Source organism: Ipomoea nil, unplaced genomic scaffold (genome assembly GCF_001879475.1).
Source record: "Ipomoea nil cultivar Tokyo-kokei standard unplaced genomic scaffold, Asagao_1.1 scaffold2705, whole genome shotgun sequence".
Classification (NCBI taxonomy): domain Eukaryota; kingdom Viridiplantae; phylum Streptophyta; class Magnoliopsida; order Solanales; family Convolvulaceae; genus Ipomoea; species Ipomoea nil.
Window position 1 is genome coordinate 1,140,309 of NW_017619133.1, and position 26,391 is coordinate 1,166,699.

The following is a 26,391-nucleotide window of genomic DNA, read 5'->3' on the forward strand; positions in this document are numbered from 1 at the left end:
CAGAAATTGAGATTTTCAGAGAAAGGTATGATACTATCTTATTATTCAATTCTACAGTCAGGCATATTCTTAGAACTAAAGTTTTTATTTTTCTTTTCTCTATGTAGTCTTTGTACTAAGCAGACTCTATTGAGGAGTATCAACTCATTTTCAAGCCTGATTTATAGTCTAGTTGAAATTTTTAGCTCTTATAGTATTCTAATAACTTAAATAAGTGATCTATAAGGTTTCTTTTCTGGAGAGGAGATTGAAAGTCCAAGTCCTGGACACTATCAGGATTTCTAAAGAAACTTAGAGTGAGGTTGTGAAAAGCTGCCTATTGGACGATTATGTAGTATGAACACACAGTATGTAAAGTTGTATATACATAGTGCAAAATGTATGATCACACAGCGACAATTACGAATTGTATATATTAAATCTTTTTAGAAATCCAAAAATTTGTTTATACTATCATATGAAAATCTGTTGTAAACAACTAAATTATTGAGAGTAAATCCACCAACAACAAAAATGATGGTTTCCTAATAGTAGTTATTTTTATGCTATTACTATGTATATAACAAAGAGGCAATATTATTAATTAGGTTAGATTACATGGAAATAGTGTATTATGCAACAAGAAAGAATCTAATTTGTAGGATGATTGAAAAGGATGGAGATGAAGACTCTGATTTGGTAATTGCAGATTATTTTCAGTCATTTAGTATATTTATGCTATTGGATTGTTTTAGTATTTCTCTTGGATTTTATCATGTTTATAGATAAAATAAAGGAAAAATTGTCCAGATAGTTCAATGCAATGCAGGAACTCTGAACATATGGAAAGCAAGCTGCAACCTGTACATTTTGACTAAACAAATGGCTGAAATAGGCTTGAAAACCAATACTCATAGCAAACACAAATCACATAAACAAAATCACTTCCATATAAAAAAGTGTAATCAAAATAAATCACATGTGGTACTTTGTTACCCAAACTAAGAATAATAAATCACTTTTTACACCAAACTTTTTAAAACCAATACAAAATTGACCTAAGCACTCATTCTCAATATTTAAAAGACAGTTCTTAACCAACAAGTCACATAAACAAAATCACTTTCATATAAAAAAGTGTAATCAAAATAAATCACATTTGGTCATTTGTTACACAAACTAAGAATTATAGATCACTTTTTATACCAAACTTTTTAAAACCAATACTTAATGGACCTAAGCAGTCGTTCACAATATTTAAAAAGCAGTTCTTAGCCAATAAGTAACCTCATAAACTAGTGAATCAAAAAGTATAGTCATATTTAACTTACTTATCAATAAGTTAATTGATAGAAAAATATTTAAGAACTATTTCTCAAAAAGTCCAGTAAAAAACAACAATTGCAGAATTATAAGTATAAAAAAATATGGTTACATGTGATTTTACAATTGCAGAATTGGCTTCACACGTTCTTGAGGTGTTATTACCACAACACTGTGTTGAGTATTCTTAAACTTTATCTGCAAAAGAAATTTTATCAATAAATGATAAGGTAAACATGATTCAAACACTGCTATAACCAACTAAAAAATAAAAGATGATGTACATTATCAATAATATGCATAATCTGCGAGTTTTCAAGAATCGGTAACACTTAATGGAAAAGGACATAAGAATATGACTTATTTAGGCTCATGCTTAACATGGTTAAAATTAAGTAAATCAAATTTGGAAGGTTGTGAGTTCGAGCCTCAGTGGATGCGTTATTAGCTCTTTGTGTTTCAGTAGGTTGAGAAAGTATATGAACAGATACTACAATGTAATAGAGCTAGTAGCATTCAAAAAAGTAAATCAAATTTTCTGAAATGATGAATTTTCAAACTGTGAAAACAAATTATTTATATTAATACTTTGCAATAAATAGCACACATAAAAGTAATAGTATTCCAAGATTTAAAATAAAGACACAGATTTCAAGAAACTGATGACATTCCTCTCTCAATCTGAAATTATTATTATTATTATTTAAGAACTATAAAACGGACTCCATACATCATCAGAAAACATTTTCAGAACAATTTCTCCACACATATAGTCAGTATAATAAATCTCTGAAGACACAATGAGGAAAATTACATCTTCAATCACTATTGGGTCTAAGAGGAAGAATCTTGACCAAAACAAAGGTAAATCTAACTACTATTCTTATTATTACACCATTGATACTTTATAAATCTTATGTATGACTGAAAAATACCACAGGGCAGACCTTACAACCATGGGCAGAAAGTAAATCACAAAAAATTTAGTTCAATAACTTACCCATAACTAATAGAGTTTTGTCTGTAGCATGAATCAAGCTTTACGGTCAAATTATATAGTTCCAAACATGAATATATAAATAGTAAACGAAATTTAGAAATGAAAAAAAGTCATCCCTATCAAATGGCCGTTAACTTTTTGTTATCCAAACATGCATCTTAAAAACATAAACATCACATGTCAGATCTCGCCCTAGGTCAATATGAATAGCAGAGTATTAAGTTTATTCCTTCCAGATTACATGATAATACAATATTTACGCAAATTTTCGACCAAAAATACATAAATTAAGCAATTCGTGTTCGAACATTTACCTGAATCGAGTTTGAGATGAATTCTGGGTCGGAACCTTAAGCCAGAAATGGTTGATGTGTATATTAATATTCTATTTTAGGATATTATATAATGTTTTATTATTTTCTAAAGAATGGACAATGTTAACATCTCACTGTCTCCAATTGAACAAGTTTATACATCAGAATTTATCAATGCATGAAAACTTCTAAAGAAATTTGAAATTGCACCGTGACACTTGAAAAATAAAAGCAATGTGTTTTTACTCGTTAATTAAGTTATGCACCAGTTTCATTAATTAATTAGACTTGTTTAAGCAAGCATAAATAATAACTGCAGAAAGCATAAAGTAAATTAAAAACACAAAGAAATTGTTACGCAGTTCGGAGCTCCTTCTCCTACGTCTGCGGGGCAACCCACGTCTGCCCAATCCACAATAGATGTTCACCAAAAGGAGTATTACAAGAGGTAAATGAAGACGGCCTCCAACCTTTACCACTACCACTCTTTCTAACACCTATCCAGGACTGACACACGAATACCCGAACAATTTCCACAAGTTGCTTCAGCAGTACCACGTACTGATCATGTAGTACAGATTTAAAACTCTTAAGAATTAAATAATAAATCACATTAAAAATTGAATAGCTTAGTAATCAGGATAACTCTCGCAATTTGTAATAATCAGCTTGGCAATCTTCATCTTTCGAACAGCTTCCTTTTATAGTAGTAGGTATGAATTACCATGATCCTTAAAAGACAGCATCTCACACCTTCATTTATTCCAGGCCACATGTTTTTGTTAGAAGCCTTCATTTGTGCGCTGTGATGACTCTTCTTTTCATTTGACAATGCATATCATCCACTCATTTTAGCACCACATGGTTCAAATGAAAATTAATTCTAACAACTCTAATTAATCATCTTAATTAAAAACTAATAACACCACTACTAAATAAAATAGCCAATAAGGTTTAACATACAATAATTTTACACTTACAATCTCCCCCTTTGGCATTTTATTTGGTAAAACTCAAGTATCAAATACTTTGGGAAAAATTGAAAGTATAATCAATTTAGTTTTTATTAAGAGCCCTTAGTATAGGTACTGAACAAGACACAAAGATATAAAATAAAAAATAACAACTTAAGTTCTTTTTGGACCATTTGTGAATAAAGTACCTGATTGGAATTCTTCAAGTCTTGGATCACACACAGAAACATTGAATTCCTAGCATACCACATCATATAATAACTTGTTCATGTGAGAGTAGCATAACCTGAAACATCCATTCAACTTGTTTAGATGCACCAAACAAAACTACTACTCCCCCTAACACATATAGTTCTATTATTTCCATAATGAAATCCAAAAAACAACCAAACAAATGTAACCACTGCCAAACTACCAAATATTTCATCATAGTCCTTACCAAAAATTCCATACTGATCCAATACGTCTAAAAGATACCATAATAATCCAAAAGATTCCAAAATCTCCAAAAGTTACCATAATACTCCGTAATACTCCCCCTTACTCCAAAACTCCTCCTTTTTGCCAAATAAATGACAAAAGAAGGTGAACATCATAATAGTGGATTAGATTTACCGTGCAGACGGGGTGCCCGAAACTGAGCCGTTATCAGCATCATCAGTATCAGATATCATACACCAAGAAGACAATCCAAGAAAAATCTAATACTCTCAGAAATTGTACCGCAAATAAAGCCTTATAAGCAATCCCATTCAAAATATTCTTCAGAAATAATCTCATCAAGTAGATAATCCAAGAAGAATCCAAATAAGGTGATGATTATAAAATGAGACCCCAGAGATTATGATAAGCCAAATAAAACGATAACCCAACGAGATAATCCAAAACTGATAGAGTCTAGTAAGAAAATCCATATATACCCAAGAAATCCAATATAACCGAAAATACCCAATAAATACACAAATTGAATTTGTTCATACGAGATTAAGAAGAACTCCCCCTCAAAATGTACATCGTGATTGTTTCCTTTGCCAAGAATTTCACATTAGCTTGAAGCTGTAATTGGGACTCCATAATAAGTTATTTGCTTTGTTTGAACCTGCAGAAGATTTAAAAAAAAAAAAAAAAAAAAAAAAAAAAAAAAAAAAAAAAAACGAGAGCCCTAGAGCCATGCACACGCAACTTGCAAACAACTCAGCAAAACACATTAAAAAAAATTCAGGAATTTTCAATTCTCAATTCGAGTCAAACAAATTATCAAATAAAACAGTAAGCACATTCATGTAAAGCAAGCCAAAGATTCAAAATAAATCAAATTCAGACATAGACACATATGAACCAAATTTAGGCACAGATTCAGACCAGATATCACGGAAAACACACAAATAAACAATTGAAGCACATATAGCGCAGGAAATACATGAATAAACACAAATACGATCATGACCGGATCAAACAAACCACAATCACATAAACATAAAGTAACACAAGAGAATACACACATTAATCAAATTGCACCAAATTAAACGAACAAAAAGGGACACTTTAATCCATGCAAATTAAACAAGCACTTTAAAGAGTAACCCAGGCAAATTAAATGTAAAAAGAACATGTAGTGAACATACAGAAACAGCTAATAACCAAACATAAAGAGTAACCCAGACAAATTAAACGAACACTTTAAAGATAAACATGAAACAAACAAGTAAAAAGAACGAATCCAGAATAATCAAATGTACTTGATGTGTGAATAGATTCAGAGATACACACATATAGAAGCTGGAATGGATAATTCATGTTCAATTTTAAAGCCACTCACATAAAATAAAAGACAAAATTCATCTTAGGCACATTTAAAAATAGAGAAAAAAAATGTATATATATAAATGGAAAACGAAGACTGCGAAAGAAGATTGCCAGTAAAAAAATGTAACACATTAGGATACTCAAACTCGGGTATTGAGGTAATACCAATTAAAGGAGAAGAGTTAGCGTGTGTACCAGCTTCCTGAGTGTTTGAAGCCTTCAAAGTACTTACGGTCTGATTGAGTTTCCACATCATCTAAATGAGACACCTTCCTCTTTTCTGCAGTACCTAAAACAGACAGTTTCTCCTTTCCCACAGGATTAGATGGAGAGAGAGAAACTGTCGCTGGTAGCAGCTCTGGTACAGCAGGTGCGGCAGCCGTCTCGACCGGAATGGGGAATGGAGTGGCGGAGATGTGGCGGGCAAGGGCAAGCAGTTGGCGTTGTTCCTTGTCTGAGAGTCCTTCAAGAAAAAAAGAATGCTCTTTGATGGTGGCAAGTACACGATCCGTTTCCTCAGGTGAGAATGGAGAATCTGCATCAATAATTTTGCGAAAAAGATGGGTTCTTGCATATGAGGAATCTAGAGAGAGGAATGGGTTCTCCATTAATGGAGGTTTCGAAAAGAAAAGGTTGACGTGCGGAGTAGATGATGAAGAAGACGAAGGAGTGTAGTGTCTCGGTTAGGCTTAGAGGGGGTAAGGAATGAGACAAAGACTTAAATGTGGATTTGATGGCTTCTCAAAAGTTGTGAGGGATGGGACGGGTAGAAGACTTAGATTATTATGTAGGCTATTGAGTAGGAGTAGGATAGAGAATATGTGTTTATCTTGAATTAGTCTTCTATATATAACACACACAAAAAATAAGATGGAAATATAAAAAAAAAAAAAAAAAAATCGAACATCTGAGGATGTGAACAATGGTCGAACCACCCTGTTATCCCTGCATTAACACTCACGTAGAAAAAAAAAATTAACTGTTAAAACAAATGAAAGGAAAAAAAAAGTTTACCTGCGCGAGGAAATTAGACAGTAAGATTGCCTACGCCAGTCACCTGACCTTTGACACCGTCACCAAAGGTAACTTCACCTTTACTGGTATTTAAGTTGTTCAGGAATTTGACATTTCCTGTCATGTGACGGGAACACCCGCTGTCAAAATACCATTTCTTTTCTCTTCCTGCACTTTTAGAGTGAAACGAAACAAACGATATATAATCAGTCTTTTTAACCCAGATTTGTTTTGTGAAAGGTTGTATGTTCTTGTGCCTGAACTTCTCGATTCTTTGATCCTTGTAGAAATAGTAGCATTCAGGTCTGGTATGACCGCGTAACCTGCAATAGTGGCAAACAGGATTATATAGTTTATAATGCATCTTATTTGCGCTTACTTTACCATAGGGGCGTTTCATAGTGCTGGATTCTGGGATGTCCTCTGGATCAGGTCCAGATGCTTTGACAAATACTGTCTTATCTTTGGAGTTACTTCCAGTGAAGCGCAAACCAAATTTTGCAGAAGATTTTCTGCCGGAATCAAGAATCTTATCAAGTGTTGAAGTGGTATCCATCATTTGAATTTGTCGTTTGTAGGTGCTGAGCTCCTGTTTCAAGGTCTGTACTTCTTGCTGGAGTTTTTCTTCACGGTCGGCTGCCTCCTTCAGTAGTACATTGCCAGTTTGTATTTTGTTTTGTAGTTTTTCTTCTCGGTCAGCTGCTTCTTTAAGTAGAACATTCCTATCTGCTACTTGAGTTTGATATACTTTACTAGCCTTGGTTACAATCTCTATCTCACTAGCTAATTTGCAGTTTAATTTTCGTAGGGCTTCCCATTTGGGATACAACTTATTAAACTCAGCTTCAAAAGATAAAGTATTTTGTTCTAAGTCTTCGGCGGAGATATATTCACCACCCTCTGAGTCAGCTTCTTCAATAGATTCTGAACAGTCAGTAACACGAGCCGTAAATGCAACAAAGTTACCCGAGATTTCTTCGACATCCGATCTAGTTGTTTCAACGTTAGGCTCGTCATCACTCGAGGTAATGGCTGACATAGATTTTTTGCGTTGAAGATAGGTGGCACACTCAGCTTGTACATGTCCAAAGTCCTCGCACTCATAACACTTGATTCCTTTATTGTTGGACCTTTCTTTGGACTGTCCTGGACGTGAGACAGACTGTTTGAAGTTTGACGCCCCTGTCCTAGGCGCAGTTTTGAACGACGTTACTCCCTTTTGTGAATTTCTGTTGCGTGTGTTTTTGGATACCTGTTTCAAAATTTTGGAAAACTGTTTAGTCAAGAACGTAACTGTATCATCACTAGTTTCATCTGAATTGGATACAACATTACTTTCTTCAGCGGCAAAAGCTATATTTTTATGTTTTTTCGTTTTTGTGTTATCAGTTAAAATCTCCATTTCATATGTTTTAAGATTTCCCATTAGCTGAGTAACAGATTTATTCTCCCAGCCATCATGCTCTTGGATGGCTGTGACTTTCATTCGAAACCTGGGTGGTAGAGATCTCAGTATTTTCTTAACAAGTTTTGCCTGCGAGAATGATTCACCAAGGACCATTGCGCGATTCGCCAGTTCCTGTACACGTGTGTGAAAGTCGATGATCGTCTCATCCTCATTCATGCGCAGTCCTTCGAATTCTGACTGGACCAGTTGCAGCTTTGACTATTTTACCGATGTAGTTCATTCGTATGTAGACTCAAGAGCCTCCCAAGCACCTTTAGCCGAAGGAATACCTGCAACAATTGAAAACTGGCTTTCATGCAAAAGAGAATAAATTGTGTCTAAAGCCTTATCATTGTTTCCGGCGTTGGTTATTTCTGTTTGAGTCCACTCAGTCTTAGGCTTAGCTATTTCTGTTTCGTCAATACTGGAACTGGGTTTGGTGGGGTGTGTCCAACCTGCCACCACAGACCACCACACAGCTTCACCTTGAGCTTTTAGATGCGTACGGGTGCGAGCCTTCCAATATGCGTAGTTGTCGCCGGTCAACTGGGGAATGACTTTAGTACGATCCATTCTGTAACACTTAACACCCCGTGAGATCAAACAAATAAGCAATAAATAGATAAATAAAAATAGCCGCTGAAGAAATGAATTCAAGATGCACGGATTCGCCAGATCGATAGACTAATAGATTAAGTCTACAGGCTCTGATACCAATTGAAATTGCACCGTGACACTTGAAAAATAAAAGCAATGTGTTTTTACTCGTTAATTAAGTTATGCACCAGTTTCATTAATTAATTAGACTTGTTTAAGCAAGCATAAATAATAACTGCAGAAAGCATAAAGTAAATTAAAAACACAAAGAAATTGTTACGCAATTCGGAACTCCTTCTCCTACGTCTGCGGGGCAACCCACGTCTGCCCAATCCACTATAGATGTTCACCAAAAGGAGTATTACAAGAGGTAAATGAAGACGGCCTCCAACCTTTACCACTACCACTCTTTCTAACACCTATCCAGGACTGACACATGAATACCCGAACAATTTCCACAAGTTGCTTCAGCAGTACCACGTACTGATCATGTAGTACAGATTTATAACTCTTAAGAATTAAATAATAAATCACATTAAAAATTGAATAGCTTAGTAATCAGGATAACTCTCGCAATTTGTAATAATCAGCTTGGCAATCTTCATCTTTCGAACAGCTTCCTTTTATAGTAGTATGTATGAATTACCATGATCCTTAAAGGCAGCATCTCACACCTTCATTTATTCCAGGCCACATGTTTTTGTTAGAAGCCTTCATTTGTGCGCTGTGATAACTCTTCTTTTCATTTGACAATGCATATCATCCACTCATTTTAGCACCACATGGTCCAAATGAAAATTAATTCTAACAACTCTAATTAATCTTCTTAATTAAAAACTAATAACACCACTACTAAATAAAATAACCAATAAGGTTTAACATACAATAATTTTACACTTACAAAATTTGTAACTGATAGTCTAAATAAATACAACTTTTGATTTCTCTTTACTTAAACCAAAAGAGATATAATTTCATTAGTTATACTACTAAATATGTTTATCGTGGCAAATTTTTGTATGGACCATGAATCTTATAATACATTTTTAATATATGATGTTTTGTATTGTTTATTTACTGAAAGTAAATTATTTAATAGTATGCTCGCAATAATGTACATATTACTTTTTTGACTTTATGTACACCAACAAATTTATTTAATGGTATTAAATTTCATATCTATTTTTCATTTATGGTTAATGCGATTGCGGGTCGATTAAATCTCGATTGCGGGCCGATTAAATCTCGAAGACAGTTCGTAGAAGGATATGAGAAATATTTTTCTATCTCGCACGTGAGTTATGTATGTAGTACTTTGAAGAGTAAGTAATCTAAGGAGATTAAAAATTTTGATTGGTATGGATAATAGACAATCTATAACTACGACAAAAAATGTTGTATACACTTTTTTTTTTAATAATGTGTAATACACTTTCATTGTTAATTGTTATTAAATAATTTACTCTATATAAATTTTCTTCATTTTTTTATTATTATGTTATATTGTTTAATTATATTATTATTATTTACCTTCAAAAAAAATTATTATTATTTATGGCCATGCACCGCACGGGTACAAATACTAGAATGATAGTTTGGTGGAACAACTAACTGAAGAGCAAAAGACAATATATGATAACGTATTAGACGATGTTGAGAATGAGGTTGGGGGATATTTTTGTGTATGGATATGGTGGTACGGGTAAAACCTTCTTGTAGAGAGCATTGTCTTCCGCTTTGAGGTCAAAGGGTGAGATTGTTATAAATGTTGCATCAAGTGGCATATCTTCTCTATTATTACCAGGGGGAAGAACATCGCATTCGAGGTTTGCAATACCAATCGTTGTTAATGAAGATTCTACTTGCAATATCAGTCAAAACAGTCTGTTGGCACACTTGATCATGCAATGTAGGTTGATCATTTGGGATGAGGCCCCAATGATGCATAAATTTTGCTTTGAAGCTTTGGACCGAACTATGCGAGATCTACTGCGTGTTCAAAATCCAAGAAGTTTTTAAATGACTTTTGGTGGGAAAACCGTCGTGTTAGGTGGAGACTTCAGACAAATTTTACCAGTAATTCCAAAGGGCACTAGGAAAGATATAGTGGGTGCAAGTATAAATTCATCATATCTGTGGAGAAGCTGTAAAGTATTTAGTCTTACAAAGAATCTACGGCTTAGGGCATTGCAATCAAAGTCTGGAGTTCAAGAGATTGAAGAATATGCAAAGTGGATTGCTGATATAGGTGACGGAACTATTGGTGATTCATTGGATGGAGAGTGTGAGATCAACATTCCAGATAAATTCTTACTCAAGTCGGTGGAGGATCCTATTTCTACAATTGTTGATAGCATATTCCCGGGGTTTCGTACTGGAAATAGAGATGTCAAATATCTAAAAGACTGTGCAATTTTGGCACCAACTTTGGACGTGGTAGATAACATAAATGAATACATGAATGAATATAATACTGCCGAAGGAATGCCATATCTCAGTTGTGATTCGGTATGCAAATCGGATTCCAATGTGGACATGCTTGCTGATCTACACACACCGGAGTTTTTAAATGGATTACGATGTTCTAGAGTGCCAAATCACTCATTGACTTTAAAAGTTAGATCACCCGTTATGCTCATGAGAAATATTGATCACTCATTGGGGTTGTGCAATGGTACAAGGATGATCATTTCAAATTTGGCTACTCATGTTTTAGAAGCTCAAATATTGACCGGAACAAGTGCTGGTACAAAGGTGTTAATACCAAGGATGTCCTTAACACCGCCAGATCCAATATTGCCTTTTAAGTTTCAAAGAAAACAATTTCCGCTAATGTTGTCATATGCCATGACAATAAACAAAAGCCAGGGTCAAACATTGTCAAACGTCGATTTATTTTTGAAGAGGGCGGTTTTTAATCACGGACAACTGTATGTAGCGGTGTCAAGGGTTAGTAATACTAGCGGATTAAAAATGTTGATTTGTGACGAAAATGTACAATCCAAAAATACGACTACAAATGTCGTATATAAAGAAGTTTTCAATAATGTGTAATAAAAGTCACAGTTCATCCTATTACTTTTAATTGTAAGGCGTTACATATTATGTCTTAAATTTATAACCGTGCATCACACGGGTGCAAATACTAGTTTGATACATAATAACAAAACTATCATATTCAACAATGTACCATCATTATACAATCATGGTTGACTTTATAAAGTGAACTATTGACATAATATTTATTTTTAATATATGAATATTCATTTTTAATACATTAAATATTTATCTTTATATATTGAAAGTTCATTAATTAGTATATTACAGAAAAAAAAAACTTTCAGTTTATTAAATGAACGTTTAGTATATAAAAAATAAATATTTGTTCATGGTTCACATTTTAATTTGTCACCAATGTACCAATAATTGGTATGTTGGAAAATTTAAAATTTTGACAGCCGATGTTAGTGGACTTTGAAAAAAATTTCAACATACCATAGGTTGGAATGTTAGAAATTTTAGTAACTAACTCAAAAATAAATAAATAAATAAGTTAAATTACCAAGATGGATGAAAGAAGAACAACCTCGTGTATGGATATATGGAAAAGAACATACCTAATACGTTAGAAACTTTCAAATTGATTACTCATGATTTATTGATTTTCAAATTGTTAGGGAAAATGATGTTTTCACTTGTTTTACTTTTAGAAATTTATTCCATGTCAATTAATTTGAACAAACATAATCCTTTAATTGTTCATAATGTGCCACATTTTGTCCCTCATGTTATATAATTAAAATTATTTTAATAATTTATTTGTTATGATGCTATAATTGTCTAATCCTTTCAACCATTTAACTTTCTTCTCTTTCTTCTTAACTTTCTCAGAACATGAAAAATATTACTCCGATCCGTGAAGAAGAAGGCAAAGAAAGTTAAGAAGATGGAGAAGAAAGTTAAGAAGATGGAGAAGAAAGTTAAATGGTTGAAAGGATTAGACAACTATAACTTCATGAAAAATAAACTATTAAAAACAATTTTTTTCAAAAGGTTGAACCCCAACTCTAAGGGCCCCCCACACCCCGGCCTAAGAAGACTGCAGCTGAGTTGTCACAGTAGACTTTCAATGGCTTAGATATAAAATCCATAATTCTAAGCCCAGAGATAAAATTCTTTAACCAAACACCTTGTGAAGTAGCCTCGAAATAGGAAACGAACTCGGCTTCCATAGTAGAAGTAGCTATTAAGGACGGTTTAACACTTCTCCATGAGATAGCCCCACCGGCCATAATAAAGACGCACCCTGAAGTTGATTTTCGAGAATCAACACAGCCAGCAAAGTCCGCGTCTAAATAACCGACAAGATCTAAATTGTCCGCCTGCCTAAACCCAAGCTTGTAACCTTTGGTTCCTTTGAGATACCTTAGAACCTTCTTTACAACTCTCCAATGGTCTAACCTCGGATTGTGCTGGTAACTCAACTGAACATGAACCACAGAGGCTAAACCTTTGCTCACTGCGCACAAGTAGGAAACAATATATTCTGCTAGGAATTGTATTACACTATTGTCAATATTACGCAAACCTTAATAGTATAGGACTGTTTTGGGCGGGAAATTAAAATAGAGGATTTTGTTTTTATTAATAGTATAGATATATAATAAAAAAGTTTATACGTGCATCGCATGGGTAATTGGGCAATTATTTGCTTGAATTCAAACAAGGATAACATCAAAAAACATAATTGATCCAACCCATTTCATCAATTGCACAATATAATATTTATTTTTATAATTTATATAATTGTATATCGTTTCAAATATTCTTAAAATATTATAACAAATCAATTTCGTGCAATGCACGTGTGAAAATACTAGAATTTTAAGAATATTTTAATTGATATATAATTATATAAATTATAACATCAAATATTATATTGTGCAATCTATTTAATATTAAAAATACAGCAATATTAAAATTTCTATTCATATTTTTCCGTCACTACTAAATATTGAATAAATGATATTTAGTTTACCCCAATCTATTTATTCGACTTTGTTAATTGCTTTTTATTATTTATAAATAATCTAATTTGTTGTTTTTTTTTTGTTATTTTTTTTTCCTTTTAAGAGTTGATGTTATCGGATTCAGATAAAAAACAGTTTGCTCTGGTGGAGTTGGAGAAATTGCTATCTTTGTGGGGGAAGAGCCTGAAGGACTTTTCAAAAATGTCAATTCCAGACAAAACTAGCATGGATTTGAGTCAAGCATCATTAACCGAATCAGACACATAAAATGGGACGGAGGTAGTATTATTTAATAGCAGTTTCATTAGTTTTGATTGATATTGTCTGTTATGTATAATATACTATGTTTTTTTTTAAGAGTTAATTCCACCAGATGTCTCTTGTCTTTGGTGTCAATTCCAAATTTAGTCCTAGACTATCATTTTTTCAATTTAAGATCCCTAACTATTATTTTTTTGGACACTTTTAGTCCTTCTCATGATTTTTTCTATTTTTAGTAAGGGCATTTTTGTCTTTTCATATTTTTCTTTTGTTATTTTTATGGTTTCAACCAGTTTAATTGGTTTAGGACTTTACTAAAAATCGGTTGAAAAATATGGTTACTAAGATTTAGAGGTTACCTAAAATTCTAAACCAATTAAGTCGGTTGAAATCGGAAAATAACAAAAGTAAAATATGAAAAGATAAAATTGCCCTTACTAAAAATAGGAAAAAGTCATGAGAAAGGACTAAAAATGTATAAAAAATAATAGTCTATAATGTTAAATGGAAAAAACGATTGTGTGGAACTAAATTTGAAATTGTCATCAAAGACAAATGACCACTGATAGAATTAAGTCAATTAACTTTTGTTTTTTGACAATCAATTTTGTTTTTATTTTTAGAGAAAATTACACTTTTTGTCCTATGACTATAGGGGAGGTGGTAATTTCAGTTCGTGACTTTTAAAACTTACAAATTTAGTCTTTTTAGTATGTTTTTTTTTTTTTACACATTAAGTCCTTCCGGCTAATTTGCCGGTAGATTTTCGCTGGAATTTCAATTTCATTTCTTTATTAATTTTTTGGGAGGGTAAAATCGTCACAAATCGTCTGAGTACCGATAGTATCTTCGTTGCCTCCTCCGAGTACCGCAGCAGATGATGAAGGTACCTCCCAATTTCTCTCATTGTCTAAGTAAACACTACATGTTCTGCGTATTTGTTCTAAATCGTTCTACTCTTCTTCTATGCTTTTGTAGTTCAACATCGCAAATCCGACCACTGGGTGCCAGAAGAAGCTTGAGATCGACGATGATCAGAAACTGTGCGTTTCACTTTTCTCATTCTTCAGTTTCGCCATTAATGTGTTGTGTTGAACTTCTGTTTTGATCTATTTTGTCCTTTTGAATTCTCTTGTTAGTTTTAGTTGATTCATGTCCAAACAAACTACCGATCGGTTTTCTGTCTCGAAATTGCCAGCTCAAATGTGTTACAAGATGCTATATAATCTATTCGATGACGACTTAGAAAAGGGAAGCCGTTTTCCCCCTTTTTCTCAGACCCTATGTGACGATTTTACCCCCAACAAATTAATAAACAAATGAAATTGAAATTTTCGGCGAAAATTTACAGGCAAATTAGTCGAAAGAACTTAATGTGTAAAAAAAAAGCATACTAAAAGGACTAAATTTGTATGTTTTAAAAGTCACAAACTGAAATTACAACCTCCCCTATAGTCATAGGACCAAAAGTGTAATTTTCTCTTATTTTTATTTTTACAATGTATTAATTTATATATGATTTATAAAAATATATTATATATTATAAAATTTGTTGTAAGAAAGTGATCACCTATTTAGAAGGGCACATTTATGTGCCATAGTAGTTGGCAAATTTGATTTGATATTATTAATTCTTATTTTTTATTTTATTTATTATTAAAATACAAAAAATAAATTAATCAAAATACAAATATACAAATAATAATAATAATAATAATAATAATAATAATAATAATAATAATAAAACCTCTTCCCCAAGGAAGTTCCAGTACCATAAACCATTCGGTCACTGTATATTGTCGATCTCTCGGTGTCTTCACGCAGTGGAACCCTTAATTGTAAAAATGGGCAGAAAGTTCTTCGTCGGTGGTAACTGGAAATGCGTATGTTCGTATGCTTATTTCATACTCTTTCTGTTGTTCTTGATTCCTGCAGTGCTCGCTCTTCTTTTTGTTTGATACGCTCCTTTTTTCTTAAAATTGAAGTCTGGGTCTTTGAACTTTTGATTTTTCTGGGGGGTTGCACTTTATCCTACTAATTCCTGAAATCCAGTTGGTAAATTTATGGGTTTTAAGTCATTTTGTGGCTGTACAGAATGGAACCACTGAGGAGGTGAAGAAGATTGTGACCACATTGAATGAAGCTGAAGTTCCATCGGAAGATGATGTTGGTAAGTTACTCTAGAACTGTCATATAATTAGACGAAAAGGAAAGAAAAACGAGGTTTTTGTTTGATTGTTATTTTACATTACCTTTTCTGTTGTTCTTGATTCCTGCAGAGGTTGTGGTCAGTCCTCCTTTTGTGTTTCTTCCTTTGGTCAAAACCTTATTGCGTCCTGATTTCTCTATTGCTGCCCAGAACTGTTGGGTTCGAAAAGGAGGTGCTTTTACTGGTGAAATTAGGTAATTTAATTTATTCGTTCCATTATGATCTCTGGCTCAAGAAGGCTGGGATTCGAACTATTGACCTTGTGGTTATTTTTATTTTTGATTGTGTTTGTGGGTGTCTGAAATCTTAAGTGATATGGCTAATCAGTTATGCTGAAGAGCAGTTGCCATAAAAGCTATGGTTAGTTATGTCTATTGATGAAATTACCTTTATCTTGCTTGTGTAGTGTTGAGATGCTGATAAATTTGGGCATTCCATGGGTCATCCTTGGCCATTCGGAGAGAAGACAACTACTGAATGAATCAAATGATGTAAGACATCTTTGTGGGGGGTGATGATAACATATTACTGTTTTATCCTCTTTTTTATTTTTATTTTTTTACCCGACGTATTTTCTATAGTTTGTAGCAGATAAAGTTGCATATGCACTTTCCCAAGGCATAAAAGTCATTGCTTGTGTTGGAGAGACTCTTGAGCAGAGAGAATCAGGGGCTACAATGGAAGTAGTTGCCGCCCAAACAAAAGCAATTGCAGGTACATTTCTGCTTCAAATAACAGGTCCTCGCTCTCGAACATCACCAGCATTTCAGCTTGTGTTGGATAAAAAAAAATCCAAGTATCCGGGCCATGATGCTTCTAATGAATGATATCCAATTTTAATATAGAATTAATTTCACTTTTGGTCCCACGACTTTTGAAGTTCTATCACTTTTGGTGCACAACTTTAACATTTTTTAATTTTGGTGCCTAACTTTGTTATTTTTATCAATTTTGGTCCTTTCGGCCAAATTGACAGCGAAATGTTGTTGGATTTTATATTTTTAGGGTAAAATCGTCATCCCAAGGAAACATCTTCAATATCTAAACAAAATCACCGTAAAATCATATCTATAGGTGTTTGATGATGAGAATAATGGGGAAGATGGTCAGAAACCAGACAGATCTATGGAATTTATAGTTTCGACCATTTGCAAACTCTTCTTTTCCTCTTAATATGATTTTTCTTTTGTTTAAATATTGAAGATCTTTCCATGGGATGACGATTTTGCCCCTAAAATATAAAATCTGGAAATATTTTACCGTCAATTTGGCTAGAAGGACCTAAACTGATAAAAATAACAAAGTTAGGCACCAAAATTGAAAAAATTTAAAGTTGTGCACCAAAAGTGATAAGAACTCAAAAGTCGTGGGACCAAAAGTGAAATAAATTCTTTAATATATTACCACCATGAATTGAATACTAAAGCATGAAACTTTGGAAGTGACATTATATTTGAATTTCAAAGTATCTATCCGTTTTAAGCATCAGTAGCAACTCTTACCCCAACTAAAATTGGACTTCACTAAAGTTTCACTTGGCAAGTTGAAGTTGTGGCTTTTATGCACATCTGTAGTTAGATATTCTATCACCTTTTAACAAGGGTGGATCCAGAGGGGGGGCAATGATGGGGGCAGTTGACCCCCTCACCCGTCCCCACCCCCTTATATATATGTATAGCAGTAACTTATATATAACAATAAAATGTATATACAAATTACTAGATGTTAGGTGGCTTAGTTGGTTGTTCCTTAAAATTTGATACCATGTGTCATGGGATCATGCCTCACGGGTAACACTTTCTTTTATTTTAGCCTTTTCTTTGATATTTTGTCATAGACATTTTTTTTACACTTCACAAGGGGAGGAGAATATATTTGTGATTCATATCAAATTTAATATTTTGTTAGACATTTTTGAATTGATTTGAACTTCGCCCCCACTAAGAAAAATTCCTAGATCCGCCCCTGCCTATTAATTTATTTAAGTTGCAATACTCTTATGTTCTGAGCCTTGTTTCACTGTTGCTTTTCAGAGAAGGTCTCAAATTGGTCCAGCATTGTTTTGGCTTATGAGCCTGTTTGGGCCATTGGTACTGGAAAGGTCGCCACTCCTGCTCAGGCTCAAGAAGTAAGTTTATTAACCCTCTAGATACTTACGTATCAACTTCAAGAATACATTAAGTTTCATACCATGGAAGAAATATGTGCTGTCATTTTGTCACTAGTGTTAGTTATTGCCAATTGAAAGTGGGAACTCTTTTTTTATTCATATCTTTTTAAGTGAGCTGTTAATTGTCAATCCGATTGACCGCAAAAGGTCCATTCTTTTACCAGGTTCATTCTGAACTGAGAAAATGGCTTCATGACAATGTTGGCCCAGAAGTTGCTGCTTCTACTAGGATCATCTATGGAGGTATAGTCAGCAAATTTTATGTATTCTAGGATACCTTGTCTTACATGATCATGAATTTCGTTCTACCTATAAGATTTACATTAATCAGATTGCTGCAACCCCAATAATGTTTTGAATGTGAACATCATTACGAACAATAGAAAAATTCACAGGCCAGGCCTTGCTTCGAAAGGACTATGAAAATAACAATCTGTCTTTTTGGATTTGTATTCGTTTGTGTTAAAATGAACTTACAGGTTCTGTCAATGGAGCAAACTGCAAAGAGTTGGCAACAAAGCCTGACGTGGATGGGTTTTTGGTTGGTGGTGCCTCTCTAAAGGTTTGCTACAAACTTCACGATTACGATTATTATTGTTATTGCTATCTGATTGTAGGCCTTATTTCGTTGCTGATATTGCTTTGATTTTTGTCCCAAATTAGCCCGAGTTCATTGAGATTATCAAGTCTGCAACTGTGAAACAGAGCACTTGAAGATGATTGCAGGTATATGGATACACGCAAGTGATGCTTTTACCGTTGTTTTTGCTACAGGAATGTGTTTCTGGTTTGTGTTTGACCCAGGGTTTCTTGTCTTGTAAAATAAACGAGAGATATTTACTAAGCTCGTTCTTTTGATCTAATGAAAAAACTATTATTAACTTCATCTATTTGTTGAGCTGGGAGATTTGAATCAGTGATTTGGGAATTATAGCAGTTTGAGTCAACTTGCATTGGCCTATAGACATCTTGTTTGATGGTGATAATTCCAGCTCTTTATCCATTGGATCAAGTGGCCAAGTGCGATGGGATTATGGCAATTGTGGAGAGTGAAATTTTATACCTTCATATGGCATATCTCCCACCACTCCATGCCGCACGCATACAATAGCTTCCAACTTCCAACCTTGTAGTTGTATGCTCATTAATTGTTTCAAACTACTAAGTTGTTTATAAGGTTGCAGAAGGCACTAGTTGGGTGGTCATGCCCCTTGTAACAGAAGGCACTAGTTGGGTGGTCAGGGGCGCCTAAGTGGTGCCTAGGTGACTAAGTAAAATAGCAATAATAAGGTGAAGTTGTCTTAAACCCTATTAAAATAAAATAAAATTAAATTTTAAAAAAAAGAGAGAGAGAGAACACTCGGCTGAGTTGGGTGTCGACTTGATTGAGTTGATTGAGTTGGGTGCCTAGTTGGCTAACTGACTAAAAGTCGTCTAGGAATGGAATCTCCTTGGCTTAGGGGCGCCTAGCTCATAGGTTAGCTTTTACAACACTGGTTGTTTATCGACTTTAACAATTGATTATAGGTTATATTATAAGAATAGAAAATGGTTAGTATTTTATGGGGCTCTTAGACTACATGATTTTAATTCAATTTGGAATTGTTAACTTTGTTGATATTACATTGACATTATTAATATTGCAAGTACAACCTAGATAATGGAAACACTCTCACCTCTTCTTTGGAAGTTTAGGCGCGATTTACCTTCTCCGTCTTCTCCTTTTTCATGCAAGTCTCGATGGCTCCCCCGCCAAGAACAGACTCCTCGCCAAAGGGTGGACCCCCCGCTCTTTCAAGAAGTTTCGAACTACCAAACGATCTTCTGTAGATACGATCTCGACAGCTCCAAGTTTTGGGGATGACGCCATGGAAATGCTGGTGAAGTAGATTGGTTTGGATGATATTTTGGTGCTCTCAGATGACGAGGAAGAGATGTCTAGTGATTCCTCGGGGATACTAGTCGTCAAAATTCCTAAGGATTTGCGAAAAGAATTGGTGAAGCCGTGGAAGAACACTCTGACGCTAAAATTCCTGGGAAAGCGCATCAGTTTCAACGTTCTCTTCCACCGGCTCTCCAGAATGTGGAATCTCTAGGGTAAGCTTGAACTCGTTGATCTGGGTTTTAATTGGTATGTGGCTAGATTTGAACTAGCCAAGGACTGCATGCATGCTCTTATCGGTGGCCCTTGGAAGGTTTTCGACCATTACGTCATGCCTCAACGCTGGTCTCCTTACTTTGATCCAGCTAAAGCCGCTATTCAGAAAATGGTTATTTGGGTGAGGCTTACGGGACTACCTGTTGAGTACTTCCGGGAAGATATCATAAAACTCATACTTGATCACGTTGGCTTCCCCTTGAAAATGGATTGGACGACAGTAGGAGTTGAGAGGGGACGGTTCGCACGGGCTGTAGTGGAGGTCGATCTCACTAAACCTCTGGTTTCCATATTGAAAATCCGAAAGAGGATCCAACATATTGAGTTTGAAGGTCTCCATACCATTTGCTTTAGGTGTGGAGAAGTGGGTCATAGTTCAAATGAATGTCCTAAGCACCAACCTGTGATGCTAGAGCAAAATCGTGAATGGGAACCAGCAGGAGTGTCGCAGGACCAAGGGGATAACGTTGCAACGACGGGTCGTGGCGACGAGGATAATCGTTTAGGGCCCTGGATGCTGGTGTTGGGAAACATTTACAAGGCAAAGGCTTTTGGGTGACTTTTGTCCTTATCTATGTGTCCCATATTGGCAAGCTAACCCACCTTTTACTCCCTTTTATTCATCAACTCCTTTGAGAAGGTTTGAAGTGTTATGGAGGGAAATATGGGGAAACCACGCGCGCTCCGCCGCCGCCCGCCCCAGCCCAGTTCGGTTCGCACGCGTGTCGTGGTCAACGTTTTGCGCTCCACTACACATTTTTACCCCTATTTTTGTGGGTTTTAGATCACCTTGTCCGCACTTCATTATGATCATAGGAACGTGCGCGCACTTGGCATTGCTCTTTCCCACTCCCCATATTTTTCGCTATTTCTTCATGGCTGAGATGGAATTGGTGGTTTTAGCTCTCAGTATATAAACCGTTAGTCCCCAACCCTGGAAAACACTCTTTGAAATCACGGTGAATAGAGGTTGCCTGAGTTCTATTTTCTATGCTAACCTGTCGAAAGCTTGCGAAACCCCTGTTCGTAAAATGCTTTTAAGGTAGTGTTTAGACACGAAACAGAAACCTTTCTACTCTCAAATCACACAGGCAAAACAGAATACATCATGCACGACATTGTTGTTCTACTGTGAATTATCCAACAATTAAAAGCATTTTAAAGTTCAAATTTAACAATGTCTCAGGGATCAGCTCCGGGGTCGGATGTCGCTCCGATTCAACCACTGACTGGCGGGCTTAATTACAGAAGGTGGTTTGCGAATGTGGTCATGCTACTGGAGTCGAAAGATGTCGACTATGTTATAGTCGAGGACCCTGACAAATATGCTTTGGCCGATTCTCAGTCACCTGTTTCATCTTCACAAAAGGACTCTCCAGCAACGCCTTCGGTGGACTCTACGGATCCAAAGTCGACATCAGCATCCAAGGATCCCAAGTCGACATCGACACAACCTTCCTCAGTGTCCCAGTGTGCAAAGTATGAGAAAGATAACAAGACTGCTCGCACTGCCATCATCCAATGCGTTTCAGATCCTTTGTTTGACATGTTTTCCTCTTACAAGTTAGCAAAGGTAATCTGGGACTTACTCAAGGAAAAATATGGTGCAGACGATGCAGGAAGAAGGAAATATGCGGTTGGGAGGTGGCTGCACTTCATGATGACCGACTCCAAACCAATTGTAGAACACGTACACGAGTTCGAAAACCTTGTTGTAGACATGAAGGCAGAAGGTGCTGAAGTTAACGAGGTTGTACTATGTGATTCACTGGTTGATAAACTGCTCGATTCATGGGTGGACTTCAAGAACAAGATGAAGCACGATCGACGCACCTACACCTTTCAACAGTTGATCAACAACCTTAACATTGAGGAAGAAAACCGTCTAGTTCACAGGTCTGTTGTTCCTACTAGTTCTATTAAAGCAAATGTTGTTGAGGCTAATGAGGCTTTAATAAGCTAAAGTCAAGTAGAAATAATAAAAACCAAAGTAAGAATTATTAAAAAAAAAACAACAACAACCATGTCAAAGGTGGGCAAATTCAGAAAAGGGGAAATAATTCCGGTGAGTGTTATATTTGTGGCAAACGTGGCCACCGTGCTACCCAATGCTACCACCGCAAAGGGAACACAAACCAGAATGGTCAAAAGATAGATTCTGAAGGTCCAAAAGGCCAATCACACATAGTGGAAGACATGGAGAACTCTGACATTGTGGCAGCGGTGATAACCGAGGCAAATACAGTTGAAGATCCAGACGAGTGGGTTGTGGACACAGGTGCCTCCCGTCACTTCTGCAACAACAAGTATCTGTTCAAAGATTTTGAGCCAATCACTGGAGAAGAACAAGTGTTCATGGGAAACTCCAGCGTATCCCAGGTAAGTGGTAGGGGAAAAGTACAAATAATGTTTGGGTCTGGGAAATAGATAATTTTACAAAATGTGCTCTTTGTTTCCTCCCTTCGTAGAAACCTGATTTCTGCAAGCCTGCTTAATAACACCGGAATTAAAATGGTTCTTGAGTCTAACCGAATGGTCATGACTCGACGTGGGATGTTTTTGGGAAAGGGATATCTGCATGGAGGGCATTTTGTGTTAGATGTCAAAGTAGTTAAAAAGCATTCTGATGTAGTTCGTACTGAAAACCACACCCCAACTTGGCATGTTCAAACCAATAATAACAATGCTTCTTCTTCTGCTTACATTACTGTTTCTTTAGATATCTGGCATGGTAGATTAGGACATATTGGCATAAAATGTTTAAATAGATTGAAAAGCATGAATTTGTTGCCAAATCTGTCTAATGATGCATGCACACAATATGAAATCTGCGCTGAAGCAAAATTTGCTAGAAAATCCTTTTCAATTGTGAATGCTCATACTATATCTGTATTAGAACTGATTCACACCGATTTAGCTGATTTTAAAACTACTGAAAGTAGAGGTGGAAAACACTACTATATTACATTCATTGACGATTTCTCCCGGTTTTCTAAAGTATACTTACTAAGAGAGTCCCGCACAAAGGGTTTGAAAAATAGAGTCCACATCTTAAGGGGGGGGGGGGAGCTGTTTTGTCAGCAAACCACATCTTAAATAGAGTCCCGCACAAAGGGTTTGAAAAAACCCCCTATGAGCTATGGAAAGGGCATGCTCCAAATCTCAAGTACCTAAAGGATGGGGCTGCCTGGCTAAGGTGGGACTACCATCTTTCAAAAGGCTCAATTTGGGACCTAAAACCTTAGATGTCGTATTTGTTGGGTATGCCGAAAACAGCGCAGCATACAGATTTATGTGTTTGGAAAACCGTGCAATGTGTTAATCTAGAGATGTTATATTCTTTGAACACATTTTTTCATTAAAGAATGCTTGTGATACACCTGTTGATAAACTTCAACAAAATTCACATGATGTTTTTTCCAGTTTTTCAATCAACTCTGAAGAGCCCCGAAGGAGCAAAATGCCTAGAGTTGAAAAGAATTTTGGTTCTGATTTTTTAACATATGTAACTGAGTTGAAAGATTTAAATGAACTTTGTGATCAGCTCATATGTCAACTAGTCCTATAAGAGGAACAAAAAAGCTTCGAAGAAGCCATGCACTCGGTAGATTCCATTTTGTGGAAAGAAGCAGTCAAAAGTGAGTTAGACTCAATATAGTCTAACCACACTTGGAATTGGTCAACAGACCGAAAGGTTGCAAACCAATCGGCTGTAAATGGATCTTCAAAAGGAAATTGAGGCCAGATGAGTCAATTGAAAGATTCAAGGCCAGACTAGTAGCTAAATGCTACACACAAAAAATTCGGTGAGGACTATTTTTATACCTATTCACCGGTAACAAAAATTGCAACCATTTGTGTTTTGTTTACACTGGCTTCTTCACACAGGTTTATAGTTCACCAATGGATGTAAAGACAACAGTTTTAAATGGTGAACTAGAAGAAGAAATCTACATGGAGCAACCTCCCGGATGCGTTGATCCAGGGCAGGAAGGGAAAGTATGCAGACTCAAGAGGTCTCTATATGGCCTGAAACAAACCCCTAAACAATGGTATGAAAAATTTCATAAAACTTTGTTAGATCTGGGTTATTCTACTAATTGATCAGATGCATGCTTGTACACAAAAGAGATAGAGTCTAGCATTGTGATCATATGTCTCTATGTAGATGACATGTTGATTTTTAGCTCAAACCTTGAGGCTATAAATAAGATTAAAAAGACTCTATGTGATAAGTTTGAAATGAATGACCTAGGGGAAGCCGATTTAATACTGGGAATAAAAGTGACAAAGACTGGTTGTGGCTATCTGTTGTCACAAAGCCACTATACAGAGAAACTTCTAAAGAAGTTTGACAGTTATGAGGTGGCTCCGGCTAAAACCCCCTTTGATCCAAGTATCAAATTGTCAAAAAACGTAGAAGCTAGTGTGTCTCAAGAAGAGTATGCAAAGATAATTGGAAGTCTAATGTGTTTGATGAATTACACTAGACCTGATATTGCGTTTGCAGTGAATAAGCTCAGTCGCTATACTCACAACCCTAGCTCCCTGCATTGCGATGCGTGAAGAAGAGTATTGCGATACCTTAGAGGCACCGTGGACTAGGGCCTTAATTACAAAGGACACCCAGCAGTGCTAGAAGGGTTTTGTGATACGAACTGGGTAAATGACAGTCAAGATGTAAGCTCGACTAGTGGATGCGTGTTCACTATGTGTGGAGCAGCTATCTCGTGGAAGTTAACAAAACAATCATGTATTGCTAGATCAACTATAGAAGCCGAGTTCATAGCGCTTGATCTGGCAAGTCAGGAAGCCGAGTGGCTGAGAAACCTACTGGCAGACGTGCCATTTTGGGGTGCCCAGCCCCGGCTGTTCCTATAAATTGTGATTCACAAACTGCCATCTGTGTAGCGCAAAATAGTGTCTATAATGGAAAAAAAGACACATAAGAGTCAGACATGAGTCTGTAAGGCAGCTAATATTAAATGGGGTGATCACAATGGAGTTTGTGAGGTCTGAAAGGAATATTGCAGATCATTTCACGAAAGGCCTAAACCGGAAGGCCGTCCTTGATACGTCAAGGGAGATGGGTCTGAAACCCAATGAGTTTAGAAATTCGTGATGGATACCACTTCGGGGGTTAAATGAAATCACGGAAAGACTTAGACTAAGGAAAGCTGTAATAACAGTACTTTCTCTGTAACCCGTCATGGGTGGTCTGTATTGAGATAAACTTGACAGAGTTGATGTCTAGACTGAGCTAGACTATACAGGGATTCTTAAAGAGTTAATAAAGGGCGTTCAAGTTCAAAACTCAATAAACCGATGAGTTCAAGATTCAATTCACTCTCGAGGAACAAGTTAGTTGATGCCTTCATGACAGTTCAAGTTCTGTACACTAACATGGAAGTTAGCTCTTATGCTGGCTCAGGTAATATTGGGTATAGCCTTTGTCCTTTTAAATGTGTGGGGGATTGTTGGGAAACATTTACAAGGCAAAGGCTTTTGGGTGACTTTTGTCCTTATCTATGTGTCCCACATTGGCAAGCTAACCCACCTTTTATTCACCAACTCCTTTGAGAAATTTTGAAGTGTTATGGAGGGAAATAGGGGGAAACCACGTGTGCGCCGTCGCCCGGCTGGCTCGGCTCGTGTGGGGTCAACGTTTTGCGCTCCACTACACATTTCTACCCCTATTTTTGTGGGTTTTAGATCACCTTGTCCACACTTCATTATGATCAAAGGAATGTGCGCGCACTTAGCGTTGGTCTTTCCCACTCCCCATCTTTGTCGCTATTTCTTCATGGCTGAGATAGGACGGGCGGTTTTAGCTCTCAGTATATAAATCGCTCGTCCCAAACCCTGCAAAACACTCTTTGAAATCACGGTGAATAGACGTTGCCTGAGTTCTATTTTCCGTGCTAACCTGTCGAAAGCTTGCGAAACCCCTGTTCGTAAAATGCTTTTAAGGTAGTGTTTAGACACGACACAGAAACCTTTCTACTCTCAAATCACACAGCCAAAACAGAATACATCCAGCACGACATTGTTGTTCTACTGCGAATTCTCCAACAGTTGGTTCAGAAGAAGTCTACCGTATAGGGGAACA

At 35.9% G+C, this 26,391-nt stretch overlaps 3 protein-coding genes across 3 annotated transcripts; all 3 read left to right on the forward strand.

Moving 5' to 3' along the window:
- Window positions 1-10,473: 10,473 nt before the first annotated feature.
- Window positions 10,474-13,751, forward strand: LOC109156268. Its single transcript, XM_019304123.1, has 2 exons — window positions 10,474-11,200; window positions 13,609-13,751. Exons 1-2 carry the CDS (start codon window positions 10,474-10,476, stop codon window positions 13,749-13,751), a joined length of 870 nt encoding a protein of 289 aa, XP_019159668.1.
- A 1,761-nt stretch (window positions 13,752-15,512) lies between these two features.
- On the forward strand, window positions 15,513-19,014 carry LOC109156225 (triosephosphate isomerase, cytosolic). The gene is made up of 9 exons (XM_019304084.1): window positions 15,513-15,628; window positions 15,840-15,915; window positions 16,025-16,148; window positions 16,361-16,445; window positions 16,536-16,668; window positions 17,988-18,082; window positions 18,289-18,367; window positions 18,604-18,686; window positions 18,788-19,014. The coding sequence occupies exons 1-9, from the start codon at window positions 15,590-15,592 to the stop codon at window positions 18,836-18,838; spliced, it is 765 nt and encodes a 254-aa protein (XP_019159629.1). The 5' UTR covers window positions 15,513-15,589; the 3' UTR covers window positions 18,839-19,014.
- A 1,044-nt stretch (window positions 19,015-20,058) lies between these two features.
- Window positions 20,059-20,841, forward strand: LOC109156269. The gene is made up of 2 exons (XM_019304124.1): window positions 20,059-20,207; window positions 20,268-20,841. The coding sequence occupies exons 1-2, from the start codon at window positions 20,059-20,061 to the stop codon at window positions 20,839-20,841; spliced, it is 723 nt and encodes a 240-aa protein (XP_019159669.1).
- Window positions 20,842-26,391: the final 5,550 nt, after the last annotated feature.

What these genes read in the sequence shown, in the direction of transcription:
- LOC109156268 (XM_019304123.1), top strand. Translation starts at nt 10,474, where the DNA reads ATGACTTTTGGTGGGAAAACCGTCGTGTTAGGTGGAGACTTCAGACAA. An exon ending in ATTGACCGGAACAAGTGCTG is followed by an intron (nt 11,201 to 13,608) that starts GTACAAAGGTGT and finishes TATCGGATTCAG; the next exon opens with ATAAAAAACAGTTTGCTCTG.
- LOC109156269 (XM_019304124.1), top strand. Translation starts at nt 20,059, where the DNA reads ATGTCTAGTGATTCCTCGGGGATACTAGTCGTCAAAATTCCTAAGGAT. An exon ending in TTCCACCGGCTCTCCAGAAT is followed by an intron (nt 20,208 to 20,267) that starts GTGGAATCTCTA and finishes GTATGTGGCTAG; the next exon opens with ATTTGAACTAGCCAAGGACT.
- LOC109156225 (XM_019304084.1), top strand. Translation starts at nt 15,590, where the DNA reads ATGGGCAGAAAGTTCTTCGTCGGTGGTAACTGGAAATGC. An exon ending in CCAAACAAAAGCAATTGCAG is followed by an intron (nt 16,669 to 17,987) that starts GTACATTTCTGC and finishes GTTGCTTTTCAG; the next exon opens with AGAAGGTCTCAAATTGGTCC. An exon ending in TTGGTGGTGCCTCTCTAAAG is followed by an intron (nt 18,687 to 18,787) that starts GTTTGCTACAAA and finishes GTCCCAAATTAG; the next exon opens with CCCGAGTTCATTGAGATTAT.